At 51.3% G+C, this 18,106-nt stretch overlaps 1 protein-coding gene across 2 annotated transcripts; it reads left to right on the top strand.

Annotated features, from left to right (window-relative positions):
- Nucleotides 1–795: 795 nt before the first annotated feature.
- Nucleotides 796–16,702, top strand: MLEC (malectin). 2 transcript variants are annotated; one of them, XM_086348315.1, is made up of 5 exons: nucleotides 796–1,334; nucleotides 7,940–8,118; nucleotides 9,123–9,299; nucleotides 9,417–9,474; nucleotides 11,057–16,702. In XM_086348315.1, exons 2-5 carry the CDS (start codon nucleotides 7,954–7,956, stop codon nucleotides 11,284–11,286), a joined length of 630 nt encoding a protein of 209 aa, XP_086204441.1. In that variant the 5' UTR covers nucleotides 796–1,334; nucleotides 7,940–7,953; the 3' UTR covers nucleotides 11,287–16,702. The 2 variants fall into 2 exon arrangements, with proteins under 2 accessions (XP_086204441.1, XP_086204440.1); XM_086348314.1 differs by lacking the exon at nucleotides 796–1,334 and adding an exon at nucleotides 1,372–1,785.
- The last annotated feature ends 1,404 nt before the right edge of the window (nucleotides 16,703–18,106 follow it).

Here is an 18,106-nt window from a genome sequence, read left to right on the forward strand (position 1 = left end):
GTTCCATCCCTGGTCAGGGAACTAAGAACCTGCCGTGTTTCCCGGCAGGCATTCCACCCGCCGGGTCAAAAAAGAAAAATTTCCCCAACTATACTTCACTTTGGTACCTCACTTTGTTCCTTTAGAGTACTCATCACTGGTCTAACTAAATAATTGAGTAAGGACTGTGATTCTCATGTGAGATCCTGAGTGTAGTTTTGTTCACTGCTGCCAAAAACTCATTGCCTGGCAGGTAGTAGGCAGCATTGTCAGAAAAAAACCCAAAAAGCCCAGTTAAATTTCAGTTTTAGACAAGCAATAAATTATTTTTAGTGTATGTTCATTTATTTGAAATTCAAATTTAACTGTGCTTCCTGTATTTTACCTAAATCTGACAACCCTAGGAGTAGGGTCTCGATAAATATTTGTGGAACAAATGGATAAAGGAGGTTTTGCCTTGGCTCCGCCCTAAACTTGTGGTTTGACCATTTGAGCAATGCTCGGTCCCTCTCTGGGCCCGTTTCTCTGACAGGTGGGAGTTCGGGCAGCGACCACAGCGCAGGGATCGCCAAGGCAGGAGAGCGTGGTGTGAACTGCCAAAGAAAAGGAGGAAGCTAGCGTCACCTCTGTGTGGGACAGTCTGGACCTTCAGACTGGGTACCGCTCTCAAGTCCTTCTGCCGGGGCCGGGGAAGCCCCAGTCCCGCCCCTCCAAGCTGGGGCTAGCCTGAGGCTGTCGCCATGGAGATACGGTAGCCTGGAGCCCCTCCCCGCCAGGCCACGCGTTTCCGCTGCGTTGGAGCCTCCTGATTGGAGGGCCATCTGGACGCTACCACCAGCCCAGAGCCCGCTAAGGGGTGGGGGCGGGATCTTGTCCTCGTGGGACCCTTGCCCTGAAAACCTGTTCATGTGGCCTCTCTAGGGGAGGATGGGTTCTCTGCCTGGCGTGGGGACAAAGGCTGGGTATCAGGTCGGAAGCGTGATCACTGCTTCTCCTACTAGATCTTATGTTCATGCCTCTCCCTGAGAAAGAAAGCGGGGATCGGGAAAGTCGGTAACGCCCCCCTCGAGAGCCTATTCGGCCCCCAAAATCTGGAGCACCGGAAGTGCTGGCGACGTGTCAGTGCGCCCTATCCTAAACCTTCCCCCCTAGGCCACCTTTCCTCTTCAGATACGGGATTCCGGGGCCGCCTCGGCGCTGCACCCCGCCACTTCCGCATTGAACCGCCGCTTCAACCGAACTCCCAGCCTCTGCGCGCGCTCCCTTTCATGCCTGATGGTTGGGCCGACGCCTGAGAGTAGCCACGCCCTCTCCTGCTCCTGGCAGCCAATGGGCGGGCGCCTCCCGGCGGGGTGGTGGGTAATTAATGAGGGCCGGGAGCTGATTGGTTACGGGGTCGTGGCCGGGGGCTGGGCGGTGGGGTAGGTTGTTCCTAAGGTGGGAGGCGGCACCCGTGGCTGAGAAGGAGGCCTGAGAGCGACATGTCCCCGGCGGCTGAGGCACAGCGGCCCGTGGCGCTGTTTTTCTGAGTCTGGGGCGGCCTGGCGGCCGGCTGAGGACAACACTCGGCGGAGGCTGCCCCCGCTGTGAAGGCCGCCATGCTAGGCGCTCGGGCGGTTGAGGGAGCCGCCGTGGCGCTCCTGCGACTGCTGCTTCTGCTGCTGCCGGCTCTCGGCGTGGTCCGCTTGGCGGGGGCCGGGCTGCCCGAGAGCGTGATTTGGGCCGTCAACGCGGGCGGGGAGGCGCATGTGGACGTGCACGGGATCCACTTCCGCAAGGACCCTTTGGAAGGCCGGGTGGGCAGAGGTGAGAGCCCCTCGGCCGAGCCGCGGGATCCCGGGCCTGCCGTGCCGGGCGCAGCGCGCCGAGGGCTGCGGGCCCCGAACCCCTTCCTCGACCCCGGGGCCACGTCTCTGGAGCGAAGTTTCTCTCTACAGTTTCCTCGGGGACCCGATCAGAGCCTAGAGACTGGCACTGGCTCGAAGCAGCCAAGAGCCATCGAGGCAGAGAGTTGGCGAGAAGTTATATTTGGACCTCGCATCTTGTATTTTCTTAACCCCTCACCTCCAACCGCGCTGGGAAAGTAAAGTCGGGGGCGGCCTATTGCCACCTCTAGGCCTCACGGGTTTTTCGGTTTTCGCTGTTCCTAGCCTGGTGGTCAGTTTCTGGTAGATTTCTGCCGACCCAGAAATCGGCCGCTCTCTTTACCCTCTCTGCAGGAGCGGGTCTTGATTCTTAGCCAGAATGGAAAGGAATCTTCGAAGAGGATGGGCCAGGAAAGTTTGATGGTAGCCTCCTCCCCCGCCCCCCCCCCCCCCCTTTTGGAGCGGGGCATATGTGTGCTTAAAAGTAGAAGCTTTAAGGCCCTTCCCAGAGTGTGGTTATGTCGCCAACCCTACTGCACACGGGGCTGGTGGTGTGTCAGCAGCGTAAGGTCTGAATATTCTGCCTGCCTGTGCGGAGAGCCTACCCCTCAGTGGTCCTGAGAGGTGTGATTCCAGGTTATGGGAAAATTGCTTTTGGCTTAACTGATTGAGCAACAGTAGTTTTGCAAGAGCTGCACAGTTCTCAGTGTGAAAATTGCTGGGGGAGCTAGTTAAAAATACAAATTCTAGACCTGTAGATTAAACCCAGGTTTCTGCACCCCTGGGGCTTCTGATGTAGGTCATCTGCAGACCACTCTTTGGGAAAATCTAGACTTTGTTTCTTCTGTTCTTAGGATTGGAAAACAGGTTTAAGAAGGAAGTTCCCCGTTTCATGTGTTGGAAGGAGGTTTATGCTGTCGGCTGGGTTCAGAGGCTGCCAGCTTGGCAACAGGCCATCTCCAGAAAAGTAGGAAACAGACTTTCTCACTCTTTTTTCCACGATGCCCAGATTTGGCTCTTGCTTTTCCTAAAAGGTTTAACTTGGTTCTTTCAACCAAATTAATTGCCCTGGCCTGCTTGGAATTTGTTGTATTGGGGGGTGTTTATTGCTTCCATAGACGTGGGGGTGTTGGGGCACAGAGCAGTTTTCCAAAGCTCCACGTTTGTCTTCAGTTTAGCTCTGGAATTTATTTAGCCCTGGCATGTAGGTCTCAGTAGCCTGGGTTCAGCTGAGTCAGGGCCCTGGTCTTCAGCAGCCATCACAGCAGCCAAAGGCAGACTTAATAGCAGGAGGTGGTTGTTATCTTCAGCCTGGACCCTTCCTCTTTCTTCATGGGTGTGGGCAGGGCGGAAGAAGCCCTTGAGGAAATTAGAGACCGTTTGTGGACTTCGCCTCTAGAGATAGCTGTGGTGAGGCCATGTACAGATGGTTCCTTTTCAATTAACAAATTCCAGGCTTTTCCTAGGTGACCTTATTCTCTTTGGTCCCTAGTGGGGAGGAGGGAGCTGAGAGCACACAGGTTTAGTCCCCAGCTACTTTACTTCCCTTATTCAGAAATCCTGGTTTTCATTTGCTGGTACCAGTGGGTTTGTTTTTTTTTTTTTTTTTTGAGTCTGATCAGCAGTCAGTCAGGCTGTCTCTCCTTAGGTTACTGGATCATAGTTGCAGTGCCTTTGGAAGAATTTATTGTAGCAGGTAAAATTGTGCAACTTACCATATTACGAAAGCTCACTTGTTCTGGAATCCTGGCTGGAACCCTGGCACTCTAAATGGAGGTTCCCTGCTCCACACTGGTAGTCCACTTGGGTATGAATTGCAGCAGTGTTAAGGGTTGAATGAGGGTGGAGGCTGGTTGTCAGCCTTTAGGTTGATGTAGCTTGAGCCAGCCAGTTGCGACGTTGCACTTGGAGGGCTCCTGAGAGCAGCATTTTGCTGGCTGTAGGTCGGGCTGAGAAGTGATTAGTCTTTCTCTCTCGGAAAGCAGCTCTTTAGATTCTTTCTGTGCAGGGGAGTCAGTACCACGAAGGGAAGTGCAGCTGCTCCTTCTGTTTGGATAAGGGTGTGCCAAGTATTTGGAGACCCTTGCTCCCCACCCCCCGAACCCTGCTGCTATTTACACTAATTTCCTTTGGAGCTGAACGTCTTTATTTTCCATACGCCCGTGATGTTTTCAGCACCCAAGGAAAGTCCATTTTTGTGTTTAATGAATTCAGATGTTTGTTGCCAAGTTAATCCAGATAAGAGTTTGGCCTGCTTTTGAACTTGCTGTCTCTCTATAGTGTCTTTGTAGTTTGGCATTCTCGGAAACTGTGAGTGGCCCAAGGCACCTAGTGGGTTTTGCTTTCAAAGGCACTTCACATTGTGTATTGAATTTCATTTCTGCCTTGAGGATAGCTAGGGCTCATGGAAGATGCTGACAGCCTGGGAAAGGCTTTTTTCACCTGTGTGCTTCAGCAGACAGAGGTACCACTATGGAGAGTGATTCAGAAGCTTTCTGTGTGGGATTCTGGCGTGCTCTGCATCCCAGGTTCTTCGTAACTTGCTCTTTGTGGGTTCTTCTGGACTCTGATGGAAAAGACTTGGTTATTTGGCCTGAAGGCATAGAGATTGGCTCGGTTTTAGGAAAAAGGCTATTTCTTCTTCATAGAAAGATGCCCGCTAGTTATTTGTACGGCCTTGATGAATTTGCGTTCCCTCTCTGAACCTTGTTTTCCTTCATAAAACTTGTCATGCTTTAGGAATCAGTGACATGAGTCTGAAAATTCTGTCCAGAGTAGGTTCAAGTGTCTGTCTTTTTCTTTGCTTGAAGATCTTTTACAAGGAATTACAAGTGGAGCAGAATATGGCTCTGGAGGGGAAAAAGCTGGCCAGGGGTCTGAGCCCATCAGATTACTAATTCTCTAGGACCTAAGGAAGACCCTGCAGGGGCTTCCCTGGTGGCAGTGGTAAGGAATCCGCCTGCTAATGCAGGAGATGCAGGTTTGATTACTGGATCGGGAAGATCCCCTGGAGAAGGAAATGGCAACCCACTCCAGTATTCTTGCCTGGGAAATTCCATGGACAGAGGAACCCAGTGGGCTACAGTCCATGAGGTTGCAAAAGATTCAGACAGGACTGAGCAATTAAAGAACAACAAAGAAGATTCTTCCCTTTTGGCTGGGGAAGGATCTGGCTTTGGGGAAATAAGAGCTTGAAAGATAATGTGAGAGAGACACTGGTACTTCTGATTTGCTTAAGGCCAAGGGATTTGTTTAAAATTCTCTTCTTATACTGCTTTCTTGGTGGCTCAGACGGTTAAGAATCTGCCTGCAGTGCAAAGACTTGGGTTCGATCCCTGGGTTGGGAAGATCCCCTGGAGAAGGGAATGCAACCCACTCCAGTATTCTTGCCTGGAGAATCCCATGGACAGAGGAACCTGGCGGGCTACAGTCTGGGGTCACAAAGAGTCAGACATGATTGAATGACTAGCACTTTAATATACTGCTACATAAGAGGCCAATTTCATTTGCAGGCCCTCCTAGGAGCAGTTCACTAGCAGAGAATTTAGGTAGATGGTACCCTGTTTTCCAGATGAAAAAACGCCTAGAGACAACAACATGTTCTACATCACATAGTAGGTAGCAGAGCCAGGATTCAAATCCAGGCCCATCTTCCCCTCAAACCTGGACTGAGTTTTTCAAGTAGCCTGGTGACTCTATTGTCTAGAGCTAAGAAGCTGTGGACAGAGTGTGGACCCTCTGGCCCCGTTCCATCTTTGGTTAACCGTCTGACCTCTGTCGGGCTAACTCGAAATTCTAATTCCAGCTGCCATTGTATGTTCCCCGTGTTCACTTCACTGTTAAGGTAGCCATGAAGGCATAAAGGCTCGGAGGGGAAGTTGCTATTGTCTCTCTTGAGACTTGGGCAAATTCAGCTTTGCATGTGGGAAATTTCGTGGGCAAGCCACTTGGAAAAGCTTTTAAAGGTAATTCCAAGGTTGTTGAGTAGTTTTTTGCTGAGTTTTCTTAGCTGTGAGACTGAGACTGCCACAGATTATGTTACCGTCAGTTTCTCACTTTTTCCATGCCAGAAGGGGGGAAAATAGATTCTCCACACATGCATAACATTTTCTGTGTCTCCGAAAAGCAAATCGAGTGACCATTCCAAATTTGTAAGGATCACGGTCTTTGTGAAAGAGGGAGATTCTTAGAACTCATTTGGAAGAGGATCGGCAATCTTTATATCTTTATAGGTTTGTGGTCTGAGCCTGGGGGTTGTATCTGGGGCAGTTGGCAGCACATCCTTTGTAGAGCTACTCAGCACCCCAGCCCCTTTGATTTTTCAAGGAGAAATAGGAAGAAAAAATGTCTGGAGACAAAAGTGCAATGAGTTTCCTGTTCATTGTCTCATCAGTCCATCTGATCTGGCTGCTATTCACTTACAGGAACTGTTAACAGTTCTGTTTATTTTTCTGGAAGGCTTGACCTCAGCCACTGGATCTTCTAGTTACTCTCTTACCTCCTGTGGAGATAAAAGATCCTGTCTCTTGGATTCTCGGAAGATAAAGCTGCCAGAGTGACCGCTCTCAAACATCACCCTGGGGATCCAGGTGCCAGATGTCTTCAGAGCCACCATGTGAAACTGGAAGGTGGTCTTGACATCTTAGCTCCAAGACTCCTCCTCCCAGGTGGAGGAGAGACTAGGCCCGTGTACCAAAATCACTGCCGAGTCTGTGGTTTGGAAAGTAGATGGATAGAGCTCTGGAAGGCATAGTGTTCACCTCTTGGCCCTGAGTGTGGAAGCATATTTGAGGAAGGACCCGGGTTAGTTTGTTGTGTGGGAGAAAGAAAAACATACACAGAGTCATAGCTGAGGGCAGTAGAGGATTTTGGCTCTTCTGATACCCACCCACAAAAAACAACTTTTTACTCTGCCTTCTTCCTCATCTGTTTAAAATGGGAAAGGTGGCTCAGTGGTAAAGAATCAGCCCACCAGTGGAGAAGCAGTTTCAATCCCTGGGTTGGGAAGATCCTCTGGGGGAGGAAATGGCAACCCACTCCAGTATTGTTAGCTGGACAGAGGAGCCTGGTGGGCTAGAGTCCGTGGGGTCGCAAAGAGTCAGACACGACTGAGTGACTGAGCACGCACATGCACACATTCCTCATCTGTCCCAAATGGGGAAGGTGGCTCCTTCTGGAGCTGGGAATCTGAGGCCAGAGGTGCAACAGGACCGTGGACCATTTTCCTTCCCTGCTAGGATGGCTCTCCTGTGGAGAGGAGCATGTGACTTGACTACCCTGCGGGCACCTCCTTTGTTGCCATTTGTTTGTTCAGTGGATCACACTGAGCGCGCTGATGAACGTGCCCAGGACGACGTTATGTCCTGGGGATACAGCGGGAATCTTGTTTCTTCTTTCAGTTTGTCTGGGGGAATGTTTGAGACCACGGGTGAGGTTGAGTTCGTGAGTCTGTGGGAAGTAAGGTGTTAGACCCAGAGGAAATTAGAGAGCATCACATCCTCTTTCTAACGACCTTGTTGCTTTTGACCAGCCCTGGAACTTTTTGAATGAAAACGTTGTAAAAAGCAACGAAAGCTGGTTTCTTATTTGCAGTAAAGACAATGAAGAATGACTTTCCTAACAGATATCCTGTTTTTTTTTTTTTTACTTAGACTGAGCTCTTCCAAATGAGGAAAAAAAATTCTTTGAACTTAATCATCTTGCAGTGTTCCTGGCCATCCTCCTGCTTTTACGAGGTTTCTCTGAAGCCCAGCAGCTGTAGGGCAGTGCTTTGTTGTAATAATGAGTTAGACTTGTTCCATTCCCATCACTCTGAATATGGCTGGGGAAAAGTCAATTTCATGAATGTTTGAAAGTTTTGCTGTGAGGGTGATGGGAGCTTGTTGGGGTGATTTCTGTGTTGGTTTCTTTCATTTTACTCTTCCTTGGTAACAGCTCCCTGACTCCTGCCTTTGTGGCTGGTCTCTTTGGAGCCAGGTGCAATGGGGGAGGGTTATTAGCTTTGCCCGGGGAAACGCCCCTGGCCATTCTGGGGTCTCCAGTCTGCTTTTGTGTTTGGCCTCTGATGTGGTTTCTCTTGTATCTTTTGTCGCCAGCCTCTGACTATGGCATGAAGCTACCAATCCTGCGTTCCAACCCGGAGGACCAGATCCTATATCAGACAGAGCGGTACAACGAGGAGACCTTTGGCTACGAAGTGCCCATCAAGGAGGAGGGGGACTACGTGCTGGTGCTGAAGTTTGCTGAGGTCTACTTCGCGCAGTCCCAGCAGAAGGTGAGGCGGCTCAGGCCCCCACTTGACCAGTGGGACCCCGCCACTCTGGGAGAAAGCTCCCAGAGAATGTAGGTGCTTAGGAGAGAGGAATAATTGACGTTTGAGGAAAAGCTGGGTTTTCTTTTTAAGGTCACGCCATGTGGCTTGTGGGATCTCAGTTCCCTGACCAAGGACTGAACCCCAGTGAAAGCCCGGAATCCTAATGACTAGGCCACCAGGGAACTCCCAAAGCTGCATTATTCCTCTTGCCCAGCTGTGTCCCGTAACCACGAGGCTGCATTTGCCTCGTGGTTGACAGAAGGTACCTGTGACAGAAAGAACCTGATGCTAGGAAAGATTGAGGGAGGAAAAGGGGACAGAGGATGAGATGGTTGGATGGCATCACCGATGCGATGGACATGAATTTGAACAAACTCCGGGAGTTGGTGATAGACAGGGAAGCCTGGCGTGCTGCAGTCCATGGGGTTGCAAAGAGTCAGACACGAGTGAGTGACTGAACTGAACTGACAGAAGGCAATGCCAGAATCCTAGATCTTAGCAATTAACTAATCTTCTTAAGGTCCTCCTGGTTATAACCTCTCCCTTCTTGGTTGTCTGCACCTTCTTGTTTTTCACTGTGATATTTTCCTGTCCCTTCTTCTGACTTTCCTTCTTTCTGCCTTGAGTTTTTTGTTTGCACTCTTTGTTCCCAGTTAGCAACCTTGACAGTGAAGGAATGTGCCTTTGGTTTGGCTCAGGTAAAGGTCTCTAGCCACCCTGAAGTCTATCCAGCCCTGCCTGTCATTCCTTAAATTACTTTTGAACTTGAAGCCCAGGCAGGTGCCTAATGTCCAGCTGCTGAAGGAGTGTGAAGCAGATGGTTTTTTGTTTGTTTTGGCTGTGTCGAGTGGCATGGAGAACCTGCCCTACCAGGGGTCGAACCTGCAACCCGTACGTTAGAAGCACAGAGCCTTAAAGTCTGAAGCAGGTGGTTTTGACACTGTCTGCTTGTCTCATCTTGGCAGGTGTTTGACGTGCGGTTGAACGGCCACGTGGTGGTGAAGGACCTGGATATCTTTGATCGTGTAGGGCACAGTACTGCCCATGATGAGATCATCCCGATGAGCATCCGGAAGGGGAAGCTGAGCGTCCAGGGCGAGGTGTCCACCTTCACAGGCAAACTCTACATCGAATTTGTCAAGGTAACGCTCCTCCTCTGTCCCCTTTCAGCCAAGGACGAGCTCAAAAGGATGGGTGCCAGGGGCAGCGGGGAGCTATTTGCTGCTGTGTGGCGGTAACCGCTGTTTCCCTTATTTTAGGGATACTATGACAACCCCAAAGTCTGTGCACTCTACATCATGGCTGGGACAGTGGATGGTAAGTTGTGTTTCTGGTCTGCTTTTTTTTTTTTTTTAATTATTTATTTTTGGCTATGCCGGCTCTTCATTGCGGTGAGGGCTTTTCTCTAGTTGGGGCAAGCGGAGGCTCCTCTCTAGTTGTGGTATGCAGGCTCCTCATTGTGGTGGCTTCTCTTTTATGGAGCACGGTCTTAGGTACTCAGGCTTCAGCAGTTGCTCCCCAGGTGGACTCAGTAGCTGTGGCTCCTGGGCTCTAGGGCGCAGGCTCAGTAGCTGTGGCTCCTGGGCTCTAGGGTGCAGGCTCAGTAACTGTGGCTCCTGGGCTCTAGGGCGCAGGCTCAGTAGCTGTAGCTCCTGGGCTCTAGGGCGCAGGCTCAGTAGCTGTGGCTCAGGGGCTTAGTTGTCCCCAGCACCTGGGATCTTCCTGGACCAGGAATCAAACCCATGTCTCCTGCATCGGCAGGTAGATTCTCTACACTGAGCCGCCTGGGCAGCTCCTCTGATCTGCTTTTTGACGTGAGCTGAAGGATATGATTGAGGGAACCGCTAGGGGTGATTTAGCTGATCACTATTCTGAAACCCCTAACACTTAAAGCCTTAATATGAGGAACCCGGAGTCAGGTGGCCCAGGCTGAAGTGTAGCAAGCACGGTGCTAGCCCTAAGCTTTGCAGCAGGGTCTGTGTTCAGATCTTCCTGTCACCATTTAATCAGTGAGTTGGTTTTAGACAAAAATCCTTTTAACTGCTCTGTAAATCAGGACTGGGTGTGCCCTGACCCTTGTAGTCATTTGGAATTGCCTAAACCTTACTCTTATTCTGTTTCTTTGACTTCTGTGAATGAGGTGCGGGGCAGGTAGATAGAAAGAGGAAAAAGGCAGAGGAAGGGCCCTGAGTGGTGTGCTCTAAGAGCACACTGTTGCTGGGCTGCACTTAGCAGAAGTTCACTTAATGTCTCCTTGTTCTGGGATCCAGCCCAAAAGTCCATCTCTTTCTTGGGGTTGAAGGTCCTGGCTGCCAGCTTTCCCAGGCCGGTTTTTGCAGAGAAGGCATCTGTCTCAGTGACTTTGCTCCCCCATCCCACCTCCATGCCTTTCCCCACCTCATCTGGAGGCACATCCCAGAGGATGTCTTACTCCCAGACTGATGGGTAAACAGAATCCCTTGGGAGGGGACAGTGAACAGAGGGGGAGGGTGTGCGGAGAACCCAGAACTCCGTGGATCAGCTTTTCCTCGGTTGCTGTGTGCATCAGAAGGGAATGTGGGGTTGGAGGAGGGAGAAGGAGAGATTTGAAAAGGTTAAGCTTGGGATGTTGGGTCACTGTCCTCATCCAGTCTGGTTCTCCCCAGGCTCTAAAGAAGTAGGACAGGGAAGGGAGACAGGGAGTCTCTCAGGGTGCAAGACTTCTACTCCGTTTTAGTTAAATCTCAGGAAGACCCATGTTTGCAGCCATCTGCTGTTCTCCAGGCTGGGAACTGTGGCTGCTCCTTCCTGTGGATCCTGCTTTAGGTCATAGGGTCTCTTGTGGCTCATTTACTTCCCTTAAGGGCCTCATTTAAATGCCGTGAGTCTTACTTAAAAGGTGTTCTTGTTCTCGTGTCAGATGTGCCAAAGCTGCAGCCTCATCCAGGACTGGAAAAGAAAGAAGAAGAGGAGGAGGAAGAAGAATACGATGAAGGGTCTAATCTCAAGAGACAGACCAATAAGAACCGAGTGCAGTCGGGCCCCCGCACGCCCAACCCCTACGCCTCGGACAACAGCAGCCTCATGTTTCCCATCCTGGTGGCCTTCGGAGTCTTCATTCCAACCCTCTTCTGCCTCTGCCGGTTGTGAGAACCGATCACCATCCTGAACAGGTGGAGGGGTGTGGGAAAGAAACCGAACGTGTTGGTTTGGGTTTCTGTATTTTTTATAGTGATTAACAAAAACGTGAGAAAACACACACACACACACACACACACACACACACACACAATTAAAGGAGATGAAAAGAGGCAGAGTGACTAGAGAGCAGCCCTCATCCACCACCTGGTCCCAGACCTGCTCTAGTCCTCATCCTCTCCCTGGGGCAGCCCCCAGCTGTCTCTTTCCTCTCTCGGGTACGTAGGGTAAACTCGATCCCACCTGGCCAAGGGTCTTCGTCCAGTGGAAGGAACTCTGAACTCAGAGCTGACCTGGTTCCTTTTCTTAGGTTAGAAATTAACAGCAGGCAAATACGATCTTCTTACTCCAGAAGACCAGCGCTGGGAGTTGGGTATGTTCTGAAGTGACGTCCAGAGAAGTTTTCAGATGTCCTGGGATTCCAAGTGGGTGTGTGGTCTGTGTGTGTGTGTGAAGGTGTATAATTTGTATGATAAGACAAAAATGGAAGGGGGATTCAAAAGAGGAAAAGTTAATACTTCCTTACATGGAAGCCTGTCTGGTTTTAGCCCAGTGACGGTTCCACCTTAAGTGTTTGAGCTTTGTCATCGCTTTTCTCCTTGACACGCGCCAGTTAGAGGACTGTCTGGTATCCAAGGCGATTCGTTTCTATCAGGTCCTCGAGTTGCCTATGACTTCTTACCACAGCAGATCATTTTGATTTCAGTGCCTGTTGGGGATTTGATTTCCTCTCTCTCTCTTATTTTTCTGAACCTGGCTCATTTGGAAATCTCTTCTCGCTCTCTCTCAACCATCCTGCTAAGTTATTGCCAAGAAGGGAAGGAGACATTGGGGATCTGGAGTTCCCTCTGCTTGAATGTCTTCTCCTCCACCACCTCACCTTACTGGTACCTCCCTCCCTGGATCTCTGAGCCAGCAGCCAGGAGGACCTGACCGAGCAGCTCTTTTACTGGCCCCTTTGTAGGGGCTTGCTGCCAGGGGACACAGAGGCTTTCCAGCCTGCAGACACAGAACACTTGACCTTAAAAGTCTCTTCTGGTCTTTGGATTGGAAAAGGCTTACGTTAGCATAACTTAAGAGCAACCTCAGAGACCTGAGCCCTACTAAGTGACTGACCACTGTTGAGAGTATCTAGTATCCGACGTTCATTGATTCCCTCCTCGTCCTACGTCATGGTTCAGCCAGTTTTGGCTTAAGGCTAGAGCTGCCCCAAGGAGCTAGAATAATTGTATCTGGCCCAGTGACGCCTCTCACTGACCTTAAGAGTGCGCCCTTATGACCTTTCATTTCCCCTGTCCAGGTCACTGCCAAGTTCTTGGTGTGATGGGGCAGGAAGGTTAACAGGCAGCCCTAGGCCTGGCAGCCCCGGATATGTCTGTCTTGAATTCCCTGCGAAAATTTTCTGAGGGAAGTGAGGCTCCCCTGTTGCCCACCTTTCTGATCCCAGTCAGCCTTTTCCCCATTAGCGGAGCACTGAGCTGGGACCCAGGCAAGCTACAAGGAGTTTTGTGGATGGAGAGCCACAGGATGAGCTGCTGCTGGGGCTGGAACAGCACAGACTCTCAGGCCAGGCCCATCTTTAGAACCTGTTGAATTTTGAGGGTTTTTTTTGTTTCTGGTTTCCAAGAGCTCTGCATATTTGAACTGGTAGTTTTGGGACAAAGGAAGTAGCCCCTGGGCTCCCATCCTGGGTTTTGGGTTCTGACCGAAGTTACTCCAGGTCCGCCTTTTAGTCCTTCGAGAGAGTCAAAGCCCTTCATTTCAGTTGTGACTTAGATGTCCGTCCTCGGGCAAGAGTCAGGCAGCCGGGTGGCTGCGGCCTGAAGCTATGACTAGAGGCGCACTTGGAGTGCATCACAAAGCCTCCTGCATTTCGCAGGGACGTCCTGAAGCCTCTGTCCTGGGGACCGCCTGCCTGGGGCAGTGGGCGTCCCGACGGTCACTCAGGCTTCTGACGGTGGCTTGGATTCCCGTCCCATCGCCGCTCTCCTGAGGCCACTGCCCACGCCACGGGGTAAACAGGATGCGGGAGGGCTTGCGGCCGCCATCTTGCCTTGTCCATTCATTTGCTGGGTCTCTCTGAGGAAGGAGGGCTCCCCGCCTCCTCACCTCAACCCTTCCCTCCAGTGACTCAGAGTCTCAGAAGGAAACCCTGACTCCTGGGGCCATTTCCTCACGGTACTGTAAGCCAAGCAGCCTCGCTTCTGCCTCTGTTTCCCAGCCCACCCTTTCCCTGAGCTCAGGGACAGGGATGGGCGCTTTCCTTTTTGGTCGTGTCTGAAAGGAAGGAACAGCTTTCTGTGGCTCATAAAAGCTAAAGGGGAAGTGAGGAAACAGGAAGAAGTATGGCAGGGGCGGGGGTCAAGTACCCTGTAGCCAAGCCCACCCAGCTCTCAAAGCCGCCCAGGGCTGGTCACGGTTGGCTTGGGATGCTGAACTTGAAAGCTTTTTGGTTTGTTTGTTTTTTTTTTGCTCCTTCAAGATGTTATAGGTACATGAAGTTTAGGTTAAAGGGGTGGGAACGGGGTACTGTTTATTTTTATTTTTTGTATTGTGCGCGTCAAGAATTACTCTGTTGTTTATCCTTTGCTCTTTGCACTGTTTGTCCCTGTGTCTGTGTCTTGAGCTGGTGCTAGGGCTGAGAGTCTGCGCGGTAGGGGAGTTGCTGGCTGGGGTTGGGGAGGTGAGAAGTCAGGCCTGTTAGGGGTGGGAAAGGAAAGACCTCGACTCTTCTCTACGGGATCCACACTCTGTCCGAGCTTCTGAGATCCTCCTCAGCCCAGCTGGCCAAAGCCAAGAGCAAACGCTAACTGAGATGAAACTCCTGGTGCCAGAAGTGTGGCTCAGGTCCAGTTTCCAGTTGGACCAGGCACAGATGTCCGTGGGAGGTGGGCTGAGTCTGCAGTGTTGCCCTGATTGGGGTCAGAGACCAGCTGGCCTCCAGTCAGACTTTTAGGGGGCTTCACTCAACCCTGATGGGAACATCATGCCAGGAAACAATCTGTGGGACCCAGGTACCCTAAACCAAATATGTTGTTCTGGGGGGAAAAAACAAAACAGAAAAAAACCTGTATGATCGAGAAGAAGCTGCTCAATGTTTACCTTGCGTTTTGGCGACTTGAAAGATGGTTCTCTTTGTTTCAGTGGTGTTAGACTCGCAGGAGGACCACAGGGCCTGTGGGCCCACCTGTCGCTTGGAGAGTGTGATCTTGTTTTCCCGTTCCCACCGTTTGCCTAAGAGATACTGGCCCAAAATTGGAGGATCATATTAGAAGTCACTTAGGCTTTGAAGAGATGGGGTAAAGTTTGAGTTACGTTACCCGCCCCCTTTCTGTGCCTGGGGACTGTTTAATCCAGTTTTAGAATCGCGTTGTGACTTCTTTTCTTTTTGGAGAAGCTTCTGTTTTAAGGAATTTCTCGCCCTTCGCATCCTGCTTCTGCGCTCTCCTGGGAAAGCCTGGCCGTGGCTTCTAGGATCTGAGTTGAACTTCGGAAAGCAGCAGCAGTATTTTCCCTTTCCTAGCTCTTACGCTCCTTTTCCTAGAAACGGGCTCACCTTGGGAAGCCCAGGGGGAGAATCAGTAGGTTCTCCACCCTCCCTGGGGGTTGGGGAAAGACCCAGCCGGTCAGCACAGTGCCTTTTCCTCTCCTGCTCTGAGCCAGGATGGGTGTTCCCACAAGATTCAGGTCTGGGCAGGGGGTCTCACTGTTCCTGCCGTGGGGCTGCCTCCCCGTCCCTTCTCTCCCTTCCCCTTTGCTGGCTGGCTCTGACCTAGTCCAAGTGTCTTCTTGCCTCGGGGAGCCTTAATGGCATCAAGTGGCAACATATAATGCTATCCTCCACGCCTCTCCAAAAAGACTTAGAAGAGCAGGTGAGCTTTCCAGAATGAGAGACTAATAAGAGATACTCCTGTGTCACAAAAACAAGGTGGGGAGGGAGGGTAAGCTTAGGGCCTCCTGCTGTGACCCTGGGGAAGGAGCCTAAGGGATGGTGCAGAAGTAGAACCAGAGACACCTGGGATCCGTTCAGAAACCAGAAAAGGAATCTGCTCCTCTTCTGTGGGAAGAGACGATTAGGGATGAAAGAGCTCTAAGAAAATTGCAAAGAAGCCTTATCGTTCAAGCTTCAGAGAGATTGGAGTCGTTTCTCCCTTTCAGCCCGAGCTAGGGCTCCTTCTGTATTTAGACCTCTCCTGGGGCAAGAGGGCTAGATTTCCCCGTTTTGTTACAAGACTAGGTTGGCACCAATGGGTCCACTGCCCGGCGAGGGTGGTTTCTTCTCTGTTACGTGGGTGGCTCACTGCCGATCTGGTGTGTCCTTGCCTAGCAGCCTTTGGCTAGCTGGCTTTCAGCTGCCAGACCATTTGGATGAGGGCTGGCAATTTGGGGCCTGGCTGGGTTGGCAGGGAAAGAGCAAGATGGATCTCTTGGGACGGGTTCCCTGCTCCTGCCCCGCACCCCGCCCCCCCCCCCCCCCCCCCCCCCGCCCCAGGAGTATAAAAACAAGGAGCCAGGATGGTGCTGGCAGCCAGGGAAACAGTAGTGCCTGTTGGAGTTGGCAGAGAGGCCCTTGGCACCTCTTGCATCCAGGCAGTCTTGTGAGATGGGGGCACGCAGCACCAGGAAAAGCAGGACTCCATTCTCACCTCTATTTTGAGCTTCGGGCCTTTATTTCAGTACAAGGAAAATCAACAACAATCTGAAGTGCGCTTTCCGTCCTTTCAAAGGACAACTGTCAGGAAAGGAGGGCTGAGTTGTCAGGTGGGAGAGGGGAGTTTGCAGGGCCAGGTGGGAGGACAGACCGGGGAATGAGACACCCTTGACTCCTCTCTTCCCTGCTGCGTCGTGATCCGGGGAATGAAAAGAAATTGGACCCTGGATCAGTCCCCTCCGAGGATTTTCCTTCCCCCAAGCTCTCCCATGCTTGGACCAGCTGTCCCTTCAGAGCTCAGGGCAGCCTCTTCAACTGTCATCGGCCTAAGCTGGGCTTGTTAGGACACCAGCCTGCCCCTCTTGGTCGGTCGATTCTGTACCAAGTGCTGGAGCCACAGTGTCCAGTTCATGGTAGCCCTTGTAGCTCCTATTCTAGAAGCCCATCCTCTCCCTGCGGAGGCCAAACCTGCTCTGTCTGTAGCCACAACATGCATTTATAGCAACACAGCGGGGTGTGACTGAGGAGCTTTGAACCTGGCTGGCCCGGGAAAGCTGCCGGGGTGCACAGAGCTGTCTTTCCTTCCGGGCTCTCTCCATCTGCCCTACCCCTCCCATGCCCCCACCCAACTCCCACCAAAAAGTGGAAAAAAAAAAAAAATCAGAATGTTTTTCACTGTCCATTGCTTTGTGTTTTAATAAACAATTTGCAGTGACACTCAGTGTTGGGATTGAGTTTGAACTTGATCGCAAAGAAGTGAGGTGGAGACCCAGGGGTTCTCTTGGCTGCAAAGGGTTCTCCCATGATGTGTCAGGGAGCTTTCTTTTCACCAGGATGTTTGGCTAAGGGAACGAAGTTTTGTGAAATGCCGCTGGGCCTTTTCAACTGGCAGCAGCTCTCTCAAGGAAAAATAAACAATTATTTTGTTTTGTTTCCACTTTCACTGGAACACCAGGCCGGGACTCTCATTTCCAAGACACACTGAGCCCGTTGCTGCTTCCCCTCCGGTTTTCCCCTCAGCTTTCACAATAACCTGTGGACAGACTCGGCCATGAGATGGTTTTCTCTGCTTTCTCCTCTTCTAGTGTGCTGTCGGTGTTGATAAGCTCAGAAACACGAAGCTCAGAAAACTTCAGAAATTTACCCCAGACTAGCCAGTAAATGGTCAAGCCAGGATTCAAACCCAGTCTGTCTGGCTGGAAAGCCCATGATCTTGCTAAGGCTATAGCAATAATCATTACAGATACCTTTGACTGAGCCTTTGAAATGGGCCTGGCAGGAAGGCCCAGCACTTCCACAGACGTTAATCTGTTTAATCTTTAACAAACGAGTTGGTATTCACCTTTAAGAGGTGAAGTGACTTGCTGAAGGTCACAAAGCCAGCAAAAGGCAGGGCTGAGGTTTTAAATCAGGACTCTCTCGCTCTTGACCATGACTCTCCCACACCGCCCCCCCGCCCCCACCCCTGACGCCATGTTCTGTGATTCTCCAAGCAGGAACCAAGGCTGCTGGTATGGGGAGAGGGAGGGAGAGTGTGGCCTGCCTCCCCTCAGTTATCCCTTGAAGGGCAGAATTCAGCGCTCAGCTCCAAGAATGAAACCACTGTTGATGGAGTCTGTTCTCAGGGCTCAAATAAGCCAGGAGGCCCACAGAGCCTCATTCTTAGCTTGAGCCCACCCATAACTAGAGTTCTTGACTAATTTAGACTTGGCTGTTACTATTTCAAGTAGCTTCGCGTGAGCTGCCAAATGGGGAAGAGACCTGAAGAAGCCCTACTCTAGGGACTCACAGGGAGGGAAATTGTCTGACAGAAGGTCTTGGGCCAAGTGCCGGGGGTTGGGTTAAACCACTCTTGGGTCCAGATCTTAATCTCGCTGAGGAAATCAGGCTCCCGGTTGGCTGGAGCCGATGTGTCGGACCTTTCTCCATACTTAGTACCCCACGCCCCTCCACCACCCCCATAGAGGAAGAAAGAAAAGAGTTTTTCCAACATTTACTGGAATGCCTGTTGCCATAGCAATGGCGAGAGGTCAAGGCGGAACAGAGGCGAAGCACGGAGCAGACGGCCTCTGCTCTCTAGCAACCGGAAATGGTAGGCACCTCTCCACAGTTATTTGGCCC

This window comes from Bos grunniens, chromosome 17 (genome assembly GCF_055505025.1).
Source record: "Bos grunniens cultivar Pamir isolate PY7600 chromosome 17, Bosgru_T2T1.0, whole genome shotgun sequence".
Lineage (NCBI taxonomy): Eukaryota > Metazoa > Chordata > Mammalia > Artiodactyla > Bovidae > Bos > Bos grunniens.

What these genes read in the sequence shown, in the direction of transcription:
- MLEC (XM_086348314.1), top strand. Translation starts at nt 1,578, where the DNA reads ATGCTAGGCGCTCGGGCGGTTGAGGGAGCCGCCGTGGCGCTCCTGCGA. An exon ending in TCTACATCGAATTTGTCAAG is followed by an intron (nt 9,300 to 9,416) that starts GTAACGCTCCTC and finishes CCCTTATTTTAG; the next exon opens with GGATACTATGACAACCCCAA. An exon ending in CATGGCTGGGACAGTGGATG is followed by an intron (nt 9,475 to 11,056) that starts GTAAGTTGTGTT and finishes TTCTCGTGTCAG; the next exon opens with ATGTGCCAAAGCTGCAGCCT.